Genomic DNA, 21890 nt, shown 5'->3' on the forward strand with positions numbered 1-21890 from the left:
GATAACCAGCTGCTAGACACCACCCAGACAGGGTTCAGGCCTAAGCATGGAACAGAATCCGCCCTCCTAATGGTCATCGAGGAGTCCAGGAAAATCCTTGATCAGGGAGGATCAGTGGCAGTGATCCTCCTTGATCTCAGTGCGGCATTCGACACGGTCAGTCATGCCACCTTACTGAACCGTCTTTCGAATGTCGGCATTGTGGACAAGGCGTGGCTCTGGTTAAAATCTTTATTGAGCAATAGGTCATTCCAAGTGTTTGATGGACAGACAGTGTCTTCTAGCATTCCCCTGAAGTGCGAAGTCCCGCAGGGTTCCTCATTAAGCCCCGCGCTTTTCAACATCTATATGAGGCCACTGGTTGAGGTAGTTCGTCCGTATGGAGTCAAGATCATATCCTATGCGGACGATACCCAGCTGGTGGTCTCATTAGCGCAGGAGGCTCTTCAATTACGATCAGGGGGACTTACCAAATGTCTGGAGGAGGTGAAGACCTGGATGACTCCGTCATCATTAAAACTTAATGGTGACAAAACGGAGCTCTTGCTCCTGGGCCCTGCCGACCCCACATTTTTCAACTCATTGTGGCCCCCCTGCCTAGGTCCCCCCCCCCCCCGGCCCCGACGGATAACATCAAAAGCCTAGGGGTATGGCTGGACAGGAGTCTCTCACTCAACACCCAGGCCACAAAGCTTTCAGCCACCTGCTTGGAATACTCAGGACACTGAAGAAAGTTCTTCCTTTGCTCCCAATGGAGGCAAAGCAGATAGCCATACAGGGCCTGATACAATCACGGCTGGACTCCAACAACGTCCTATATCTGGGTGCACCAGAGTACACCTTAAAGAGACTACAGCTGGTACAAAACTGTGCCGCGCGTACTCTGCTGCAGATTCCTCGCAGATTGTCAGTAAAGCCGGCTCTGACCAATCTTCACTGGCTCACAGTGAGTAAGAGAGTCTTTTTTAAAGCAATGTGTATTGCCCACCAGGCTTTCTGGGATTCGGCTCCTCCAATCACCCGTGATCTAGTAAGCCAGTATCACCCAGGTAGAAATCTGCGCTCTAGTCAGGCCTTCATGGCAGCAGTCCCCAGAGTCAAAAGGTCTAGAACTGGCGGAAGGACGTACGCCTTCAACGCCGCCAAGATCTGGAACTCCCTCCCGTTTCACCTGAGATCCAATCCTGATCTCGCTTCCTTCCGTAAACAATTAAAAACACACCTATTCAATTCTGTTTAACTTAACTCAGTTTTTTTCCCTCTTCTTCTGGTTCTCAACCTCTTCATCCTTCACTGGTTCCTTTTTAGCGCTTGGACACCTCAGGGCAGCAATCGCGCTGTTATAAATTCACTTTCATTCATTCATTCATTCATTCACTGTGCCGCTTGTGAGACAACTGAATAAGCCTTGGGGTGCCCTATGAGGCAGGCAGGAGAATCAACAGGGGATTTGCACTTTTTATTGATACGTGGCAATACAGCCGCCACGGATGCCGGAGTCTTCATTAACTTAAGGCCTTCTTCCCAAATGTGATCAGCTATAGGGATGACTTGTACAGACTTGCATACCTGTTCCTTGAAATCATACAAGAAGCAATTGGATTGCTTCATCGACATCTGCAGATCTTGCACTAAAGACAAAGGTATGTGTACGTGAGATGAAGGAGGGGGATGTTATTGAGTATTGAAGTAAAAATAGTGATGTTTGGCATGAGGATTGTGATAATGTCTATATTAAGGGTCCTCTTCATCATCCTGATATTTGACCTACAATTCAGATAGGCTATGCACGGCCCCAAAGGGCCCCATATCTTCTAAATTGTCTAAATCATCAAGGAGACGGCATGGAGGATTAGGAGACACTTTGCTGGGAGGAAGGGTCATGAGGCTTCAGAATAGTCTTTGGAACTTGCACTACTGTCAACGACGAAGGAATCAACGATGATTGTTCCATGGACGGTGGTGTTGACTGTTGATGGCTTTGCCAACGAGATATCAGACAATGATAGCTTCATCGATGGTGGGGCTGAGGAAGAACTCATCGTTGACCGTAATGGTAATGTAGACTGCAGGACAGTTGATGGTGGATTCACCGCTGCAATCGTTGTGGACTAGAAAATGAAGGTTGATGGAATGGCTGCATTAATAGCTGAAGTGGTCTCAGTCAGCGTCCCCGATGGTGTAGAGGAAGAGATCATGGTGATCTTTAATGTAGCGCTCGTCCACGATGGAGACGTCGACTACGGGATTTTCGTTGATGGTACCTTCTGGGTTTTAGGTCTCGACGTCAATGGCTCAGAAGAGGTATTCAAGCGCTTTGAAGACTAGGGGTGGTAGGCTCTGAGGAAGCTTTTTGTTAGGAGAATGTTTGTGTTTTCTCCTTTTTCTCAATGATTTTGAAAGACCCATGATGAGAAGTCTTTTGTGCTGTCTTGCTGTCTTCAGAGGTCCCCTGGTCATGGGGCCTTTTCCTTTTTAGAGGCTTGGTAGAAGTGTTGTTGTCCTCACCTGAAGAGAGAGTTTCAGACCTCTGGAGCCATAACAAGAGCCTTCCCCCTCTGTCTCACAATGTTTTTGAAGAAAAAGAGTGACATACCCTACAGTCCTTCACAGAAGGATGAGGATGAAGGTAATAGAGGCATTCATCATGTGGGTTGTCCGCAAATAGTCTCTTCTTCCCACAAGGTTTGCAGGATCTGAAGAGTCCTTTTTTTAGAAGAACCAGACATACTGAAACTTTTCAAACAGCTGAGGTAAATAAATTGGAGCAGAGCTCAGGAAGACTCTCTTCCATGACGTGCAGGAGAGGAAAACAGTCTCTGTTGGGAATGTTCTAGGGGTGCTGTCGCCTGACTTTTCATTTGTTCAAGATTGGTTCTTTTTAAAAAAAAGACATAGATAGGCTACTATAATGACCTTTTATTGCCATGATAGCCTATGATACAAATACATACTGCTTTACTATTATACGGTCGGACTCCCACTAAGACCAAGGGGAATGATTCAAGCATGTGAATCTATGAGAGATCCAATACTGGATAACATCAATATGATTTAAGTGCAATAATTCTGACATAACCTAACTCATGTTTGATCATCATTTGATAGCTGGTATATACCATAACTATATCTTGGTTCTCTTACAGAACATTGATGTGCACTTCAACTACATCTGGCTCACGATATGTTATCCAGTAATCCTCAAGTTACATCTAATGCACAGTTCTTCTAAACATTCCATATGCCTTTAAAATTATAATCAAATGTTTGTCGCTTAATTGTTATTCTTTAAGTGATCCTTCTCACTCCTTTATATAAAAACAGGCATTCTTCGAGAAAATTAATTTAGTTCAAGCTCTTATTGTATATTATATGAGTTTCTATGCATTTCACACTTACATTAACACTTCGTCAGAAGCAGATGTAGAGGCTGTAGGAAGCTGGCTCTATATATACTACCCCAAAATGATGGATAGTGTGCACAGAGTCCAGGTAGCCCCCAGAAGTATAGCATAGGCTAAATTAGGTAAGTACTAACAGCTCTCTTTTGGTAGTGTGGACGAGCAGTGGGTGTTAAGCATTTATTGTATTCACTCAATCAAAACTGATGGCACACACTCAGACAGAAACCAGACCAATTAGGTACGTTTAAAAAAATATACTTATGTTTTATTTTATAATTAAGCAGGACTTGGTACAGGTGGGTAAAATATACTTTCAAATGCAAGACTGTTCAAGGTAATGCAGTTGTGCTTGAAATTACAATTGTTACAGGTTGTATCACTTTTAAATACAGCTTGTATCATACAGTAATTACTTTTAGATTACTTTTGAGTTACTTGGGATAACTTTGTGTACTGGGATGGTATGCCTAGATACCACACCAAGATTATAAGCCCTGGACTCTTTGGATGGCAAACAAACTTTGACAGCACTAACTCATGAAAATGCCCCCTAAAGTAGGTGTAATTTCGGTACTGTATAAATGATTCAACAGGAGAAAGATGCATGCACTCACTAATCCAGGTCACATTCCTCTGGGTTCTGTTAGATTCCTCTGAGTTCTGTTTGTTCGCTTATAGGGACTCCTCTGGGCGGCTGATAGGGTCCAGATCCCTCTTTGAAGCAACCAGGGGCCATGCTGTCACTTTGCATACCTTTGATTGGGATTTAAATGTCGGTCACACTGAATGAGTAGTGCAATCAGTTATCTATAGTCATGAGATAATGTCTGCAAAAGTGTGAAATCTTTTGCTTGCTTCTTTTGAAAAGTATGCTAGGATTTTTGTTGGCTACATGTCTTTGCCCGAGAATTCTACTTTGCTGTTTCCAGTTATCTTCACATTTTGGAGGTGTAATAAGATTCAAGTAGGCAAAGCTCACTCAGAAAATTCCACTCATGTTAAAACAAACACAACCATGAAAAATACCTCAGTTAGAAAAACTATCTCAAAATGAGCATATTACTTACTTCTGTTGTTCTTGCATCAGATGAAGCTGTTCAAGTTTGGTTTTATGTTCTGCCTCCAACTTACTAAGCATATCTTTTATGACTGCCATGAAAGACGTGAACTATAAAACAAAATTAATCAATTAAAATATTACGTTCTCCACCATAATATTGCAGTTGGGATATAGCTTTCAGCTGACAGAACATCATTAACTGCTCTTGAGCAAGCTGACATGATCAACATTTGCCATTTTAATGCACAATACTGTACAATATTTAACAACAAAAATACAAGAGATCCGGAAAGTTACTAGGTAATTAAATCAAGAGCTAATGTGCCAGTTAGAAAAGTTAAAGTAGAGAATGGTACAAACTTCTAAACAAACAATAATTATGTCTAGCTGTAAGGTTTAAGTAAAAGGGGTCGTAACATCCATAGTGCCTGACAGATTATGAATGATGCACAAAGTCCTTGAAGTGGGTTCTTGTGCCTGGATTTTCTTGAATGCGAGATCGTGAAACAGTGCTTACAGATCCATTAAGAGAAAAATGAAATGCAGAATGGTCAAGAAAGTATGGTTCTGAACCAGGACAGTGCGTGTGTGGCTTGTGGTCAACATATTGATGCTGACTTATGAGTGCAAGTCAGAACGAGATGGCAGATGGTAATATTGCCAAGTGAGGAACAGCTTGCAAAACTTCAAACTGCATCAAATAATCAAAAATAGAAAACTGGAAAAGATAGCACATAAAATGTCAACAATTAAATTAATGCATTTTGAATTTACACAAGACCCTCATTTCAAGTGTGAAGTGAGTGGGTGTGGAGTGCTTTTACACTACTTGGGAAAGGTGATAGTATGTGGGGTGGGTAGGGGCAGGTTGAAGAGGTAAATGTAAATGTATTTGAGCTTGTAAAGCGCACTGCTACCCGTAGGTTTCCTGGCGCTGTATAACGCTGGGGAACCCGTCCTGGCTTTCCCTGTGAGATGGTCCCTATTGGGCACCCCCAAGGTGAAGCCAGGCATCCCCGGCGTTGATGGGGCCGTTTGTGGAGATTAAGCAAGCTATTGCCCAGAGTTGCTGAGTGGGACCCATGGTTAGAGTGGCACCGAAGGGGAGATTCATCGAGCCCGGAGCTGGCATAGTGGATTACTTTATCAAGGAGGCTTTTTCAGTTATGTAGTTTGCTTTTAATAAGGTCATTAAGGAGGAAAACGTGAAAATAAAAACTGAAAATAACTAATCAAAAAATTTCAAAATTATCCATTTATACACATGTACTGTGGCCACAGTATATAGTTAGAATATCCTCATAGGCAGCAGAGTTAAGGTCAGAAACAATACAGTAAGGAGGGTAGAATTGTATTTGAAGGTGAATGAGGGAGGAAGGGAGGTTGCATGGAAGAGGGTGCCTTGGTTTCCCTAAGATTGAGGAAAGGTAAAAATGGTACGCACAGAGAAGCACCTTGAACTGCACAATGATCACCAAAGTGTACGGACTGAAAAACTAACATAGTTCAATATTAGTAAAGTATTTCGATAGGATACGTAAAACAAGCATTGGCACAGCGAATGCAAGTGCTAGGGTGTTTGCATTGGCAATGCTTGTTCGTAAAGATGAACATTGAAAATACTGGAAGAAAAGAAAAAACATCTTAAGGAATGGTGACACTAAAACACTGAATTAAATGTTTTCAACATTAATAAACAGCATGGTTAATCTTTGAAACTTTGAGCTGAAAACTCGGACAGCATTTAAAAAGCCTATTTAAGAAATGTGTTACTTACCTGTAACTGCAGTTATCCAGTATTAGTGTATTTCATAGATTCACATGCCTGAATCATTCCCCGTCGTCGAGACGGGAGCCTCCGGTATATAAAAAGTAATGTCCTATAGACATACATATAAAGGAATAGGCCTAAGGATCTCACCTTAGTGTCCTATCTAAGTCCTTATGTAAGAAGAACCAAAACAGAGTAGGCCCAAGGGTCCCACCTTGGTAGCCTATCTATGTCCTTTTGTAAGAAGGACCAAAGTAAAGAGAACCAACCAATCAGCTACTACCTCCTTCTAGAACCTTCCTGTCAGGAGCCTCAGTCTCTCAGATTTTCGTACGCACCAAGCTAGTTAGGCGCAAACTTGTTAGAGAGATAGGTGAGTCCTTCCAGGGGAGGCGGGAGGGTACATGTGAATCTATGAAAGACACTAATACTGGATAACTGCAGTTACAGGTAAGTAGCGCATTTCTTATCCAGTATTTGGGTGTCTTTCATAGATTCACATGCCTGAATCAGAGTAGCAAGCAATACATTATGCACATTCTGTGATGGTACATCATATATGAGTCTGTAGATAATACATATCACGCGACTGCAAACCACCAACATGCAATGTCATGTAGTTTCTAGGAATAAAGAAATGTGCATACCAGTAAAGGATGGTGGGATGTAAGAAGGCTCACCTCACTGGAATAGATGGCGAAGCACTGCTCTGCCCACTGCTGCATCCCTCGTCAGCTCAGTTTCCAAGCAGTAGTGCCTGGTGAAGGTGTGCGGGGACTTCCAGGTCGCCGCTCTACAAATGTCCAGTACCGGCACTCCAGCAAATAGTGCCGCAGACGTGGATATGGCTCTTGTTGAATGAGCTTTGACTCTTGCCTCCAAAGGCCGTCCAACCTTGTCGTGGCAGAAAGTGATCGCTGAAGAGATCCACCTTGATATACTTTGTTTCGTCAGGGGCATGCCTTTCCTTGGTCTGCTAAAGGCAACGAAGAGTTGGGATGACTTTCTGAAGTGTTGTGTCCTGTCGATGTAGAATTTGAGACATCTCTTCAGATCTAAAGAATGCAATGTTCTTTCAGCTGCAGTAGTTGGGTTTGGAAAGAACGACTTGAGCACCACTGGTTCGTTAAGGTGGAAGTCCGAGGGGACTTTCGGTATGAAGCGGAGGTTAGTTCGTAGAATGACCCTGTCCTCTCTGAATTGCAAAAAAGGATCTTGGATGGAGAGAGCCTGCAGTTCACTGACCCTTCTGGCAGATGTTAGGGCCAGGAGGAGGGCAGTCTTTCATGAAAGGAATTTGATATCCGCTTTATGGATGGGTTCGAAGGGGTGCTTCATTAGTTGGTGAAGGACCACGTTGAGTTGCCACGACGGAGGGATTGGTCTTTGTTGTGGAAAGGATCTGAATAGACCTTTTAGGAATTGTTTGACAAGTCTGTCCGCCCACAGGGAAGGACCTTTGGAAGTTCGTGTGAACCTGGATATCGCTGCTAGATGTACTTTGACGGACGCATGCGCAAGGCCTGATTGCGCTAGATGCAGTAAATATGGTAGCAGCTGCTGTGGGGTGACATGGAAGGGGTGTAGGCCTTCTGCCACACTCCAAACACAGAAACGCTTCCATTTTAGTGAACAGGTCTTATTAGTGCTGTCGGCTCTGGCCTTAGCAAGGACTTCTCTACACTCCTGCGGAATGTTCAGGTGGCTGAATTTGCGGTATTCAGGAGCCAGGCTGACAACTTCAGAGGGCTCAGGTTCGGGTGGAGAACCTGGCCTTGAGACATTGTGAGCAGGGCTGGATGTTTGTGTAGGCGAAGAGGTGGCCGGACAGACAGGCGATGAAGTTCCGTGTACCAATGCTGCCTCGGCCAGGATGGGGCAATGAGGATCAGAGTGCAGGGCTCCGACTTCATCTTCCTGAGGACCCTGGGTATCAGTGGAAATGGTGGAAAGGCGTAGGCAAACATGTTCCGCCAAGCGATGGAAAATGCATTCCCGAGGGTTCCTGGTTGGTGAAGCCTGCTTGCGAAGCTTGGGCATTTGGCGTTCTCTCTGGTGGCAAAGAGGTCTATCTGCGGGGTTCCCCACTCCGCGAAGATATATTGCAGCGCCTCTATATCCAATTCCCATTCGTGGGATGGTGACCTTTCCCTGCTCAGGGCGTCCGCCAAGACGTTGTCCTTGCCCGGGACGTATTCGGCTTTTAGCGTTATTCCATGCTCTAGAAGCCAATTCCAGACTCTCTGCGATTCTTGAGAGAGTGAAAGTGATCGCGTCCCTCCCTGTTTGTTTAGGTAGTGCATCGTCGTGGTGTTGTCTGTCCTGACGAGCACTGGGGAGTTTCTGATGCGTGGAAGAAAAGCTTGGAGAGCTAGAAAGACTGCTCTTAGTTCCAGTAGATTGATGTGGAGTTTGGATTCCTGTGGCGTCCACTTGCCTTTGATCTGGAGTTCTTGCAGGACCGCTCCCCAGCCTTCTAGGGATGCGTCCGTTGTTATTACGTGTGGTCCCGCCGGAAGCAGGAACGGCAGTCCCTGCGACAGATGTCTGGGCGACCTCCACCATCGCAAGTGATTGACCATAGCTCATGTGACATGTATGCGGTCCTCGAAAGATCCCGCAGCTTGTGTCCATTGCCTCGTTAGTTCCTCCTGGAGAGGGCGCATTTTGAGACAGCAGTGTGGAATGAGCATAATGCATGAGGACATCATGCCGAGGAGAGACTTGAAGGTACGGACCGGCAGAGTCTTTCTCGATGCCACTGACGTGGCTAAGGAGATGAGTTTGGTCTTTCTCTCTTGAGAGGGGAAGGCTCGCACGCGTTCCGTGTCCAGAGTCGCTCCAAGAAAAGTGATGACTTTGTTTGGTTCTAGTGCCGATTTCTCTCTGTGGGGCAGATTTGAGGCCAAACGGGAGAACACGGAATTGGTAGTGCGCTCCTGCTACTGCGAACCTGAGGTACTTCCTGTGTCCCTTGAGGATAGGAATGTGATAGTAGGCGTCCTGCAGGTCACGTCATGTAGTTGCCTTTCTCCAGGAGGCCCAGGATTTCTTGTAGTGTGACCGTACGGAACGACTGTTTCTTTAGGAACACATTGAGCGCTCTCAGGTCGAGGATTGGTCTCCATTTCTTGCCTTTTTTGTGAATTAGGAAGAAGTGGGAGTAGAATCCTTTTCCTTTTTGGTTGTGTGGAACTTTCTCTATCGCTCCCTTTTGAAGCATGGAAGCTATTTCCTGAAGAAGCAGCCGTAGGTGTCTGTGGGACCGTTTGGTTGGTGGTGTCGTTGGGGGAATCGAGAAAAATTCTAGTGAATGTCCGAATTGGATAAGTTGTAACACCCACCGATCTGTTGTTATTTTTTGCCAGTTCTTCAGGAAGAACGTGAGTTTTCCTCCAAGTCTTAAAAAATGCAATGGTGGATGGGCTGGCCATTGGGATAAGTCATTGGCGGTTGCCAGCAGGTCTCTTTTGGTTTTTTCCCCTGTAGGTTGACTTATTGTAGGAAGATTGACGTCCTGTCTGGCCTTGACGCTGTTGGTACTGTGTTTTGCTCTGGGTGTACCGGTAGGAGGACCTATTCTGGTAGGATCCTCTGTATGCAGGTTGTCCCCTTCCTCTGTTACCACGAAAGGACTGGTTCCTAAATTGTAGGGTTCCCAGAGCTTTGGCCGTATCTGTGTCCTTTTTGATGGTGGTGAGGGCCTCGTGAATTTTTTCGCCAAAGAGATGTTGGCCGTCATAAGGCATATTGATGATTTTTGTTTGTACTTCCTGACGGAAGGAGGTGGCCTTAAGCCAACCTTGTCATCTCAGAACAGCGGCATCTGCCAGCTGCCTGAAGCCAGTCATGGCTACGTCTATTGCACAGTCAATTAGTTCAGAGGCAGATGTTTGGCCCTCTAGGAGAAGCGAATGTGCCTCCTCCCTTAAATCCTCTGGTAGATTAGCTAGGTAGGGCGCGATGTCTGCCCAGAGTTGACGGTTGTAGCGGCCCAGGAGTGCAATTGAATTCGCGACCTTCACCGTCATTGCAGATGTGGTGGAGAAGCGTTTTCCAATGGTATCTAGCTTCCTGCCTTCCTTGTCAGGTTGCGTCGACAAAGGAGATGCTGGATTGCGCTGGTTTTTCGGCGCCGCTTGTGTTACCACGGAGTCTGCTTTGGGATGACACGTGAGGCATGCTGGCGCCGATGAGGTTGCTTTGTATTTTTTATCAAGCCTGGGCACTACCACAGGAAGTGAAGCTGGCGTTTGCATTAGTTGTTTGCCTTGTTTCCATAGGTAATCAATGATCGGGATTGACCTAGTCGTCTTTTTTGTAGGCTCCTTAAAATCGTACAGGAAACATTCAGTCTCCTGGGTTTCCATAGACATATGGAACCGTTTGGCCGCCCGCTCTATGAGGTTATGGAAACCACCAATGTCTACAGGTGGTGATTCCGAAGACTGTGGCTCTGGAGAGGCCGGGGATTGAGCGACGTAGTCCTGGTCTGCGTCAGGGTCTGAGTCGTCGTCATGGACCTCCCCTTCTTCTTGATCTCTCTCCTCGTCGTCGGACGAGAGAATGTCTTGTGTTGGCTCTTGTTGTGTAGAAAGTACAAGTGGAGGTGATTTGTGTCGAGGTACAGGCGCAGGCACCTGTGCAGCAGGAGGTGTAGGAGTAGTGGTTTTCTCTGGGAACCGCTCTTTATAGTCCTTTATGAGGAATTGTAAGTCCGAGACAATGGATGCTGGTAGGCACACCATCGGTGTTACTTGTGTGTGCACCTGAGTATGGACAGTCTGTTCCACGTGTTCCTCCACTTCTTGTTCCTCGTCTGTGCTTTGGCACTTAAGCACCAATTCTGAAGGACTAGTGGCCTGTGTATATAACTCCTCCTCCAACTCTTCATCTTGTAATAAGCAGGACGGGGTCAGTTGTTGCACCTTACTGGGTGACGTCATGTCTGGTGTGATTGGCTTTTTCGTTATTTTGATTGTGACATGGGATGTCTGGGCATCCATGGCATGCGAAAGTAGTTCAGACTCTTTCCATGTGCCTGCGGTCGTCGACGCCTGTGCCGACGGTGCCGCCGTTGCAATTTCCGTCGTCGCCGGTAATTTATTCTTCGTCGACGGTGTGTCCGCCAACGACGTCCTCGTCGACGTGGTCCTCGTCGACGGCAATTTCTCCGTCGTCGACAGTTTAGTCGTCGTCGATGGAATACTCCTCGTCGATGAGAGAGGCTTCGTCGACGTCGCGGTTTTCGTCGACGGAGTCGTCGTCGATGTCTTCGACGTCGATCTTGTCGTTGACGGCACAATCCTAGTCGTCGTTGGAACGGTAGACGGCGCAGGTCTACTCGCCGACGATGAAGGTGTCGTCCTCGTCGTCGAGGAAGATGCCGACGATGCCGTCGTCGTCGACACTGTTGTCGTCGACGTCGAGACGGTTCTTTGCGCTGAGGTGACCATTGACGTTGTCATTGTCGCCGGAATCAGCGGCTGCTTCCTGGGGACAGGAAGGTCCTTGTCAGACACTGGTGTTCTGCCTTCTGAAGACTTTCTGGAGGCCTTCTTAGGAGGGGTGTCTGAGGGGCTAGGGGAAGTAACCCTTGGCCTCTTCAAGGAGAACTGCGAAGCACCAGAAATGCTCTCACCTTCTGAGACTAAGTCACTCTCTGGTCTGTTCTTCAGTCTGTTCAGCCATAGTAGTAGGCGTCCTTCTCGGTCCTTCAGGGTTTTGTTGGAGAAGGTTCTACATATCTTGCAGTCCTTGGCCTGATGTTGGGGTAGAGGCAGTATAGACAAGTCTCATGTTTGTCCTCTACGTGGAGCCTTTTTTTACTGCAGGAAGAACAGGCTCTAAAGAGACCTTTTTTCTGGCTATCAGCCATAGCAATAGAAGTTGGGAAAAATTCGTTTTTGAAGAAAGAAGCAAGTTTCCTGAGAGGAACTCAGGTGGAGACTCCCTAGCACAACGTGCGGTAGAAAATCTGAGAGACTGAGGCTCCTGACAGGAAGGTTCTAGAAGGAGGTAGTAGCTGATTGGTTGGTTCTCTTTACTTTGGTCCTTCTTACAAAAGGACATAGATAGGCTACCAAGGTGGGACCCTTGGGCTTACTCTGTTTTGGTTCTTCTTACATAAGGACTTAGATAGGACACTAAGGTGAGATCCTTAGGCCTATTCCTTTATATGTATGTCTATAGGACATTACTTTTTATATACCGGAGGCTCCCGTCTCGACGACGGGGAATGATTCAGGCATGTGAATCTATGAAAGACATCCAAATACTGGATAATAGAACAAAACACCTCTCTGAGGAATAGTCAGAATTTAAAAGCTTGCCAATTGTTTCCTCCAAGACCCTAAACGAGAAAAAATGTTCAGGCCATTTGGTCTCAGCAGCAGCCCAAGGAGAATGTATATGAACCTCAGAGAACAGATATCTCCTCTCCAGTTACTCTAAGTAAACCTACCTCATACACAGGCTGAGCGAATACAGCAGCCGATTCCTTCCCCAGCGCCAGAACTGCTAGGTTTCAAAGCCTGGTCTTTCATGAAAAATGTGGAAGGCAATAGATGAAAGAAAAACAACCAGATAAAATCTGCTCTTTGGACAGTATACAGTGATGTATCTTTAGGGATGACCCAGCAGGGGTGGAGAGGAAAAGGAGAGCCTCTAGTGTCTCTTTCGAACCACATGGCAAACTATATCAAGCCAGAGGGTATGCTCACATCTTTGCTGTTGCTACCAGATATACGAAGAATGGCCATGGCATGGATGCCCTCAGGCAAGGATTGGTTTAGAGATGCTGCCCTTTGTAACTTCTGACCAGATTGTTATGCCAATAGCAACCTGACCCAAATAATTTTGAGGGGCCTCTGTAATGTTATTTTGAAAGACAGGTGTCATCTGCATGGTGTATGACTTTGTAAGTCTGATTTTGAATTGTATACCTTATGGGTTAGACTGCATTCCGTGATTATTGAAACAGAATCTATTGCATTATAGGTGAAAGGAACATGGAGCACTGTCGGATGATTATACTTAAGACAGTGATAAAAAATATGATAATTCCATCTGAAAACATAATAAAAGGACACTAAGTTCTGCGTATTAAATATCAAATATTTAAGGAGCGCTGTTATATAATGGGCATTCAATCAATTATAATGCATGTTTATTTTCAACATGTAAAGAGGAGAATATCTCCATTGAGAAAGAAACAGGGGATGAAAATAACATGTTACTCCACTCCGTGAGTTGCTCGTGCTGACTCACTGAAGTGCACAGACAAATACACAGACACCGTTATCTGTAAACATTGCCACTAGCATATTGCAGTTTAGCTCTTTCATTTGTAGGGGTGCATTATAATCATGGGTATATTGCATCCACATATATTCCTTTGTCGTATTAACATTTTGTAATTAGATTGCGTACTGAATAACGTGCAAAGTGAATGTGTTAGAAATCTTTTCATGTAAATCGAAGAATTAAAGTTGCAGTGTTTTGTGTTTAGATGAATCTTAACGTGTAAAAATGTATTCCTATCGAATGAACGTTTTCAATATTTATGTGTTTATGTAACGTGAATTGTTTGATGATTTATGTATGTGTATGTTGTTCAAAAGCTTGTGTACTGTTCTTATGTTGGCCTAATTCAGTAGGCCTAACATGTATTTCTCCCTATTCACCCTCACGTTAAAGTAGCTATTAGAATTCAAGTGCAAGTGGAATTTGTCTCTCTCACGTTTCTGGTGCTGTGGAGAAATTCATCCTTGTTAGTTAGAATAATGCTTTTGTTTCAGGAGCTAGGCTTTGAGAGGAGACAATACATTTGAACTGTGGTGCTGATAATGTGGAATGGTGTTCTTTCTCACCGGAGAAAGCCTGGGAATCAAGGTTATCGAGCAACAGCCTGGGAACACCGTTGCTGCATGTAATGTTACCCGTTGCTGCATGGAAAGGTGTCCAGCTGGATGGGTTGATCTTGTGATGTGTTGAGGGGTGTGACCTACGACTTTTGTGTTGGGTTTAGGGACAGAGTCCGGGGACTTCTGCTGTGCCTTGAGAGGAGAGAGCATCTTAGAACGAGCTCTGTAGTTTTATGCTACTCGACTCATTCAATGTCAGTGCGCTTTTTAGGAAGACTTCTCGTGTAGACACCTTTTTGGAACTAGCCTGGGAGCTGCCAAGTAGGGATGTCACGCTAGTGGTAGTGTAGGGACAAACTAATGCTTTTTAATTATGAACCACCAAATAAGCGGGCAACTGGTGTCGGTTGGATTATCTTTTGTACCCTGATTCTGGAATTGGTCATTCTATGCATGTTGCATCGTATACATTTCACCTGTAGATTTGGTTTTGTATTAGGGTCAATATATTTCCACACTCTCGTCTTGAGGTGTTTGTAAGTCCAACTTTTCTTGTCTTTGTAATAAACTTATTAAATTTGGATCTGGATTTCAGAGACACCAATCTTGGGGTTCCCATATCTTCCCAATTGGAAATTACACTTATAACATGTAATAAGGTAATACCAATGTCAATCTATGGGAGAGATAGACCTTACAGTAGTGAAAAAGAAATTCAGGGGGTTTTAATACCAGGACATGTAAAACTTAAATGTATATATCCTTCTTTTTAAATACACTGCACCCTGCCCTTGGGCTGTCTAGGGCCTACCTTAGTGGTGACTTATATGTATTTGAAAGGAAGTTTGGGCCAAGCAAAAGGGTTAACTTGCCAGGTCGACATGGCAGTCCAAAACTGCATACACAGGCTTTCAGTGGGAGACTTAAGACATGTTTAAAGGGCTACAGGAGTGGGTGGTACAAACAGTGCTGCGAACCCACTAGTAGCATTTAATTTACAGGCTCTGGGCACATGTAGTGCACTTTAATATCGCCTTATAGGTAAATCAAATATGCCAAGAGGTTCCTTTTCAAATCGTTCTGCTGCTGCTGTTCCTTCAATTTACCGAGCCTTACCTGAACCAGTCCAAGGGGACTGCAACGCTGCCGTACACCAGCCAGCGGAGACGCAGGAGAAGTGGGTGCTGGGGACCACAACTCCCAGCATCGCCCAGGTGGGGCATACCAACTGCGTCACAGAGAAGCGCCAGGAGGCGCTTAAAACCGCACAAGGGCTCCAGCAGCGCGGGTCCTCTTTCAAATCGTTCTGCTGCTGTTGTGCCTTCAATTCACCGAGCCTTACCTGAACCAGCCCAAGGGGACTGCAACGCTGCCCAGCTGCTGCAAACCAGCCAGCGGAGACGGGGGTGCTGGGGGCCACAACTCTGAGTGCCCCCCAGGTGGCGCATACCATCTGCGTTATAGACAAGCGCCAGGAGGCACTTAAAACTGCACAAGGGCTCCAGAAGCGTGGGTACCTTTTCAAATCGTTCTGCTTCTGTTGTTCCTTCAAGTCACCGAGCCTTACCTGAACCAGTCCAAAGGGACTGCAATGCTGCCCAGCTGCCGCAAACCAGCCAGCGGAGACGCAGGAGACGTGGGTGCTGGGGACGACAACTCCCAGCGTCCCCGAGGTGGAACATACCCACTGCGTCAGAGAAGCACCAGGAGGCGCTTAAAACCGCACAAGGGCTCCTGCAGCGCGGGTCCCTTTTCAAATCGTTCTGCTGCTGTTGTTCCTTCAATTCACCGAGCCTTACCTGAACCGGTCCAAGGGGACTGCAACGCTGCCCAGCTTCCGCAAACCAGCCAGCGGAGACGCAGGAGACGTGGGTGCTGGGAACACAACTCCACGCGTCCCCCAGGTGGCGCATACCAACTGAGTCATAGAGAAGCGCCAGGAGGCGCTTAAAACCGCCCAAGGGCTCCCGCAGCAGGGGACGACTGGGATCAGCCCTAACATGCATTGTGACCTGGCTGAAAAAAACTTTTCTACGCTGTGGGACAAAATTAGTATGCTTGAGTCTGCAATTAACACCCTAACTAGTAACATTATGGGCCAGCTATCAACTGGAGAGGATAGGGAAGATATAAGGTTAATGAAAGGTAATTGTTCATCTGCCGTCCAAGAAGGGAACATTGTTGATAAAACAATTACAAAAAATATTGGGAGAGATAATGTGGGTGCAATACCTGCAGGGCTAAAGACGAGATCCACACATGGCTCACAAAAGGGGCAAGAGATTACTTCAGATGGGGTTAATTGTGTTCCCACAAGAAATGAGAGAGCAAAGAAATCTAGGGATTTTTTGGCTCCCAATAAGGAGATGCTGCGACTCCCTTCAGCATCATGCCCTTATGTTTAATTTTGACCGGTGTCCCGGCACTAAGGAAGGGGTAGAAAGATAATTGGTTGACCTAAGGAACAAAACTATAGATTGGCTGGCAAGACACAAGAACTTCCACCCAGCAAATGCTAATGAGATTTTGATGGTTAGGACAGTTGGGTGGATAGGGCAATCCGCTTAGACTATAAGAGGTGACTGCATTGTGGTTCATTTCCTTAGGCCAAGGGTTGTTCACTATCTACTATGCCATCATGATGCAACCTTTGCACCTAAAACTGAGATTAGCACTCTCCCTTTAGGATACTTTTATAGGCCGGAAGGGGGGAACAGAGATGGGGGATTTTCACCAGTGGTACAAAATAACCGATTCCAGGCATTGTCAGTCCGATTCTCAGGATTGTCAACTATCCGGAACTGGGCAGGATAAGGTTAGCCTAGCTACCACCAATGATTTAAGATCTAAAATCAATGATGATGAGATAAACGTAGACAATCACCCTGATATCGCAACTGATCCTATAGAGATGAGTATTTTAGCCATTGATAGCATAGCCTCAGAAGCGCCCTCTAGTATTCATGTAAAGGCCCTGATCGCTAACGCCAACAATATCGAGAATGAGAATGCATGCCGGACCCGTGGTGGGCTTTTAGAGCACAAAGCAGGTCTAAATAAAATGTATAATGAGAAAGATTTAACAAAAAACCAAGCTGTCAAAGTCATATAAAATCACAATGTAGCTAATGATGTGGGCAACAATTTTGAGCATGCCCAACGAATAGAAAATAGAAGTGAGAGTTTAAATAGTGATCTAATTGGTGAAGAGTGTAAATTAAAGATGAAATTAATCTCTTGGAACATTGAGGAGATTAGGAAAAATCAATGTGACCCATCATGGCAGGATTATATTGGCCAGAGCGAAATAGTCCTGTTCCAGGAAACGTGGGCTGTGGAAAGCCCTCATAAAATCGGTTTTAAAATTTTAGTGTACCTGCCACCCCCTCAGTGAGAGGAAGACCCTCGGGTGGGCTTGTTATTTGGATAAAAGTCAATTTAGACACCGCCTTTAAGCAAATTGAAACACCCAGTCAAGATATATTGGCAGTCAACCTCCTAGCTCCAGATAAAAGGGAAGTTTATATTATTAATGTATATAGTAGACCAAGTGTAGCGAGCAAAGAAGTGGATGTCATTGAGCACCTGGATTACATATTAACTAAGATCAAACAGAGTGCTCTGGTAATTATTGGGGGAGACTTCAATCGTAAATTTGAACCAGTGGCTGGATTTGAAAATATTTTTGAGGATGAGTATAGGGTAAACAATATTCCAGCATTGGAAAGCAATCAGGCAGTGCTATGCACATATGCTGTAGCACGGTTATTGCGGTTGGTCTCTGCCCACTGCAAAGGGCGCCTACCTTCTGACAGCCCAAACCAGCCAACATTTAGGCGGGGTAGTTCTAAAAGCTATATAGATTACATGCTGGTTTCGATTCCACTCTGGCCTATGGTATACGATCTAGTAGTTGAAGATCGAATGGAGAGCGATCACTACCCTCTGTGTTTAACGCTCTCTGCTTCCCTCTTTCGGCTAAATCTCATAGGGGGAAGTGACTCTAGTTACACCCCAATTGAACCTGTACTCTCAAATAACCGCATACATTAATTTTCCGTTAATTCCAATCATGAAGATGCATGACAACATGGTAGAGGGACTTGAACCAATATTAAGTAAGACTTCAAAGCCATCAAAAAAGGGAACATCTGACTTACCCCCCCTAGAGAACCCTTGGTATAATAAAGATTGCCGTAATGCAAAAAAAGATTTGATCGCGACAATAAAAAGAAGGATATTGTAATTCTAAGGAGAAAAAGGAGGTATTACAAGGAGGTATTACAAGGAGGTATTGTGTAGGGCAAGGAAAAGCTGGGACGATAACATTTGGTCCGAGCTGATAAATGCATGTAAATCAAACGACCAAGCTATGTTTTTTGGCGGTTGATATCTAAAGGTAATAGAAAAGGGCTTTGCAACAAGGATCTTTTCCTTGATGCAAATACCTGGGTAACACACTTTTCACATCTCTATTCGACAGCTAATAATGATGCAAATTATAATATCGATGAACTTGTCAGTAATTCAAATGAGCCACCCCTGTGTTTTAGTATCGTAGAAACGCCAGCTGCAATAAGTGCATTAAAACCAGGGAAGGCACCTGGGCCGGATAAAATACCAGGTGACCTATGGAGACACGAGAAGGAGATTTGGGCTCCCTACATTAACCTCCTGTGCAATGCTGTTGCATCGGGTGCACCGATTCCCGAAACATGGCGGGATGCAGAGATTGTAATTATTTTTGTTGTAATACTTTATTTCGATAAAAATAAAATTTATCATAAAAGTACACACAGTTTCATTGTGGCTTGGACGGCAGGAGGAATGGCCGCCTAGACCGAGTGCTCCGCGGAGAGGGAGAGCGAGCTCCGCGATTCTAGTGCTTCCAACGGCGCGATCCGTCTACAATCGTAGGTACCTGCACCGGGACCTTCACTGCGCCTAGCGATGCCCTGAGATCTGTCTGTGGGTGCTGTTGGGGGACTTTACTGACCTTAAGGCATTCGCGCGACCCTCGCTCCGGCTCAGCCCAAAATGGCGGCGCCTAGTCACGGCCGGTGTGCCTGACCCACGCGAGCACCGATAGTGCGCTGTATGCCATCGGTCAGCCACAGCCGGCGGTAAGGACTCTCCAGCCCTGATAATCCGCCCTAAATGCTCATTTGCCGTCAGGAGAAAGTAGCGGAAAGGCAATGCGGACTTCAACCGGCTCGTAATGCCTGACCCTAAAATGGCGGCGACATTGTACTCGATCTCCACGCAATCCCTACACTCCGGCTCTCAGAGAGCTTCTTGATGCACCTCGAGGACATCCACTGCCATCCTGAGCCCTGACCTCCCTCCAAGTGAAGGGATGTGCAGCCCCAGCCTGCCTCATCACCAATGTCTGTGTACTGCCTGCACCTGAGTCACTGTGCCCACGTGGTGTGCCTAAACCGACCTCATTGCCGCATGGCTGCATTCTACCACCCATAGTGGCGTTTCTCACCCTGGAGAGAGAGCATCGCACCTCACCTACTATGCAGTGATTGTCCTTTGCGTCTACCCGCTAATCTATGTACTTCCTGCATGTCTGCAAGCAAACACCGGTGCCATTCATTCCCTGGACCCTGGCCCCATCCCCTCAGGCGCTCCCAGTCGCATAAGCAGTCCTGCAGCCGACTCTCTTGTCACGAGAGAGCTCACCCTTATCAGCCAGCGGTGTCCTTCTACAACGCCTACGATCTGACTGCTTCAGGACAAACGCGAGCACAATCCAGACGCGGTCAGCAATCCTGCAACCCACTCTTATCGCAAAGGTGCTTATCCGTGCCGTCCAGGGGTGTTCTCCTCCAACACTATATAGGGTCAGACAGACTCACTGCGAGCGAGCACACTCATCAGGCAATAATGGCGTACAGAGAGGACAGGAATAATCCTAAAAAGGTGAAACCAGACTCTCTCTTGGACTCACCCATCAAAGGAAAAGCCGATATGGCAGCTAATATGGAAATGATCCTCAGGAAACTGGCAGATCTACATGAACTCTCTAAATCCACCAAATCCAATACCGACTCCATGCAACTTGAACTCACTGCGATCAGAGCTGATATAAATGTAATTAACACAGGCTTGGGCGCGGCAGAACAGCGAATAAGCGACATGGAGGACATCTCAAAACAGTCATTCTCCAAAATCAAATGCCTAGAAAAGACCACGGATGAGTTGAAACGCCATAACGCGGAGTTGGAGGACAGGAATAGAAGAGGTAACATCAAAATCTTTGGCGTTCCGGAGAATTCAGAAAAAGATGCGGATTCCTGCGTGGCATTCCTTGAATCATGGATCCCAATGGTCACCAAACTGGACTTCCCACACGGCCTTGAATTGGATAGGGCACACAGGATCCCCACTTTCGCTACTAAGAGCTCAAATGGTCCCAGACCACTTATTTGCAAACCACTCAGATTCCAACACGTCGAGATGATCCTCCAATTTGCAAGAAGAAACCACTCCATCTCATAAGACGGCCATAGAATCATCTTTACTCAAGATTATTCAAGGGACACAGTGGCAATCCGCAAAGGTTTCCTGGAGCTCAGAGAAAAGCTAAGGTCCAAAAGCATTCCTTTCTCCTTTGCAGGTCCAGCGAAATTCAGGATTGTAGTCAACGGCCACCCGAGATTCTTCACGGACCCCAAAGTCCCTGCCGATCTTCTGGAAGACCATCAGGAACAAGAAATGGACCTGGCGTCCGGCCTCTCGAACAAGAGGAAGACTTGACCCCACTCGTAGTCTGCACAAAAGTCCATGAGTAATCTGTCAGTCTAATCTCGATTCCACCTTCACTGTTATACTTCCACAACTGTTGTCCTGCGCCGTATTGTTCGTCCTCCAGCACAACATGCCGAACTATGCTTAATAGCGGACATTTTGTTCCCTTTGCTGGACTCTTCCGTGTGGAAACAGGTACCCACATCGGTACTGTGAGTAGGCCTTGAGCCCTGATAATCTGTTGATCCTTCGTGTATAACGTTGAAATATTGTTGAAATAGTGCCGATTATATTTGTTCAGCAATGTTCTTTATGGCTCGCCGTTACAGATAGTTATATGTGCTATAGTTATATCCTGTTCGTACTACTGCTTTCCATTCACCGCCCATGTCACTGTTATGGTTAATAAGTCGCTCTTTCCACCGCCTAGGCAGTTTGAACTGGTTAGAATTTTGTAAAATTGCAGGAACTAATGCCAACATTACTTTACATTAGCCTAAGGAAGCTTATAGCTACCACATATGTATCCCTGATTTCCGCCTTGCACGAGCTGCCGTCGCACTCCCGATGTACGTATAGGGGTGGAGGGGAGGGAGGGACTGGGGGAGGGGGTGAGGGGAGGGGGGCAGGGAGAGGAGAAAATGGAGCTACAAGAGTTCAAAGTGCCTTATTCTTTCTTTATACTAAGTACTGTTTTGTTCCTATGTTTACCTTTTCCACATTTGTCAAATGCATTTCGTTGCAGTCCACTGTACCTTCACGCATTGGCCCTCACGCTGACTGTAAGGAGAATTTGGGGGAGTCACTAGTGGTCTCCCTTAGATCAGAGCGCATTCTCTCAACGATGCTTCTCACCCCAAATGGCTAAGACAAACTCACTAGCCGACGATCTTACGATTGTCTCTCTTGATGTTAAGGGCCTCAACCACCCGGTAAAAAGGAGGTAAGTTCTTGAGTATATCTCCAAATCCAAGGGGGACATAATTTTACTCCAAGAAACCAAATTGGCCGAGGATGATCTCCGCTTCTTGAAC

At 45.8% G+C, this 21890-nt stretch overlaps 1 protein-coding gene and 1 pseudogene across 1 annotated transcript in view; both read right to left on the reverse strand.

Moving 5' to 3' along the window:
* The window catches only part of SCYL2 (SCY1 like pseudokinase 2), a 392954-nt gene that overhangs the window by 117905 nt on the left and 253159 nt on the right, over positions 1 to 21890 (reverse strand). The window contains exon 14 of the mRNA XM_086918030.1: positions 4472 to 4572. Coding sequence (XP_086774156.1) covers positions 4472 to 4572 — 101 coding nt within the window. The remainder of the gene's footprint in view (positions 1 to 4471; positions 4573 to 21890) is intronic.
* Positions 10042 to 12113, reverse strand: LOC147750811 (uncharacterized; annotated as a pseudogene).

Source organism: Lissotriton vulgaris, chromosome 1_1 (genome assembly GCF_964263255.1).
Source record: "Lissotriton vulgaris chromosome 1_1, aLisVul1.2, whole genome shotgun sequence".
NCBI lineage: Eukaryota > Metazoa > Chordata > Amphibia > Caudata > Salamandridae > Lissotriton > Lissotriton vulgaris.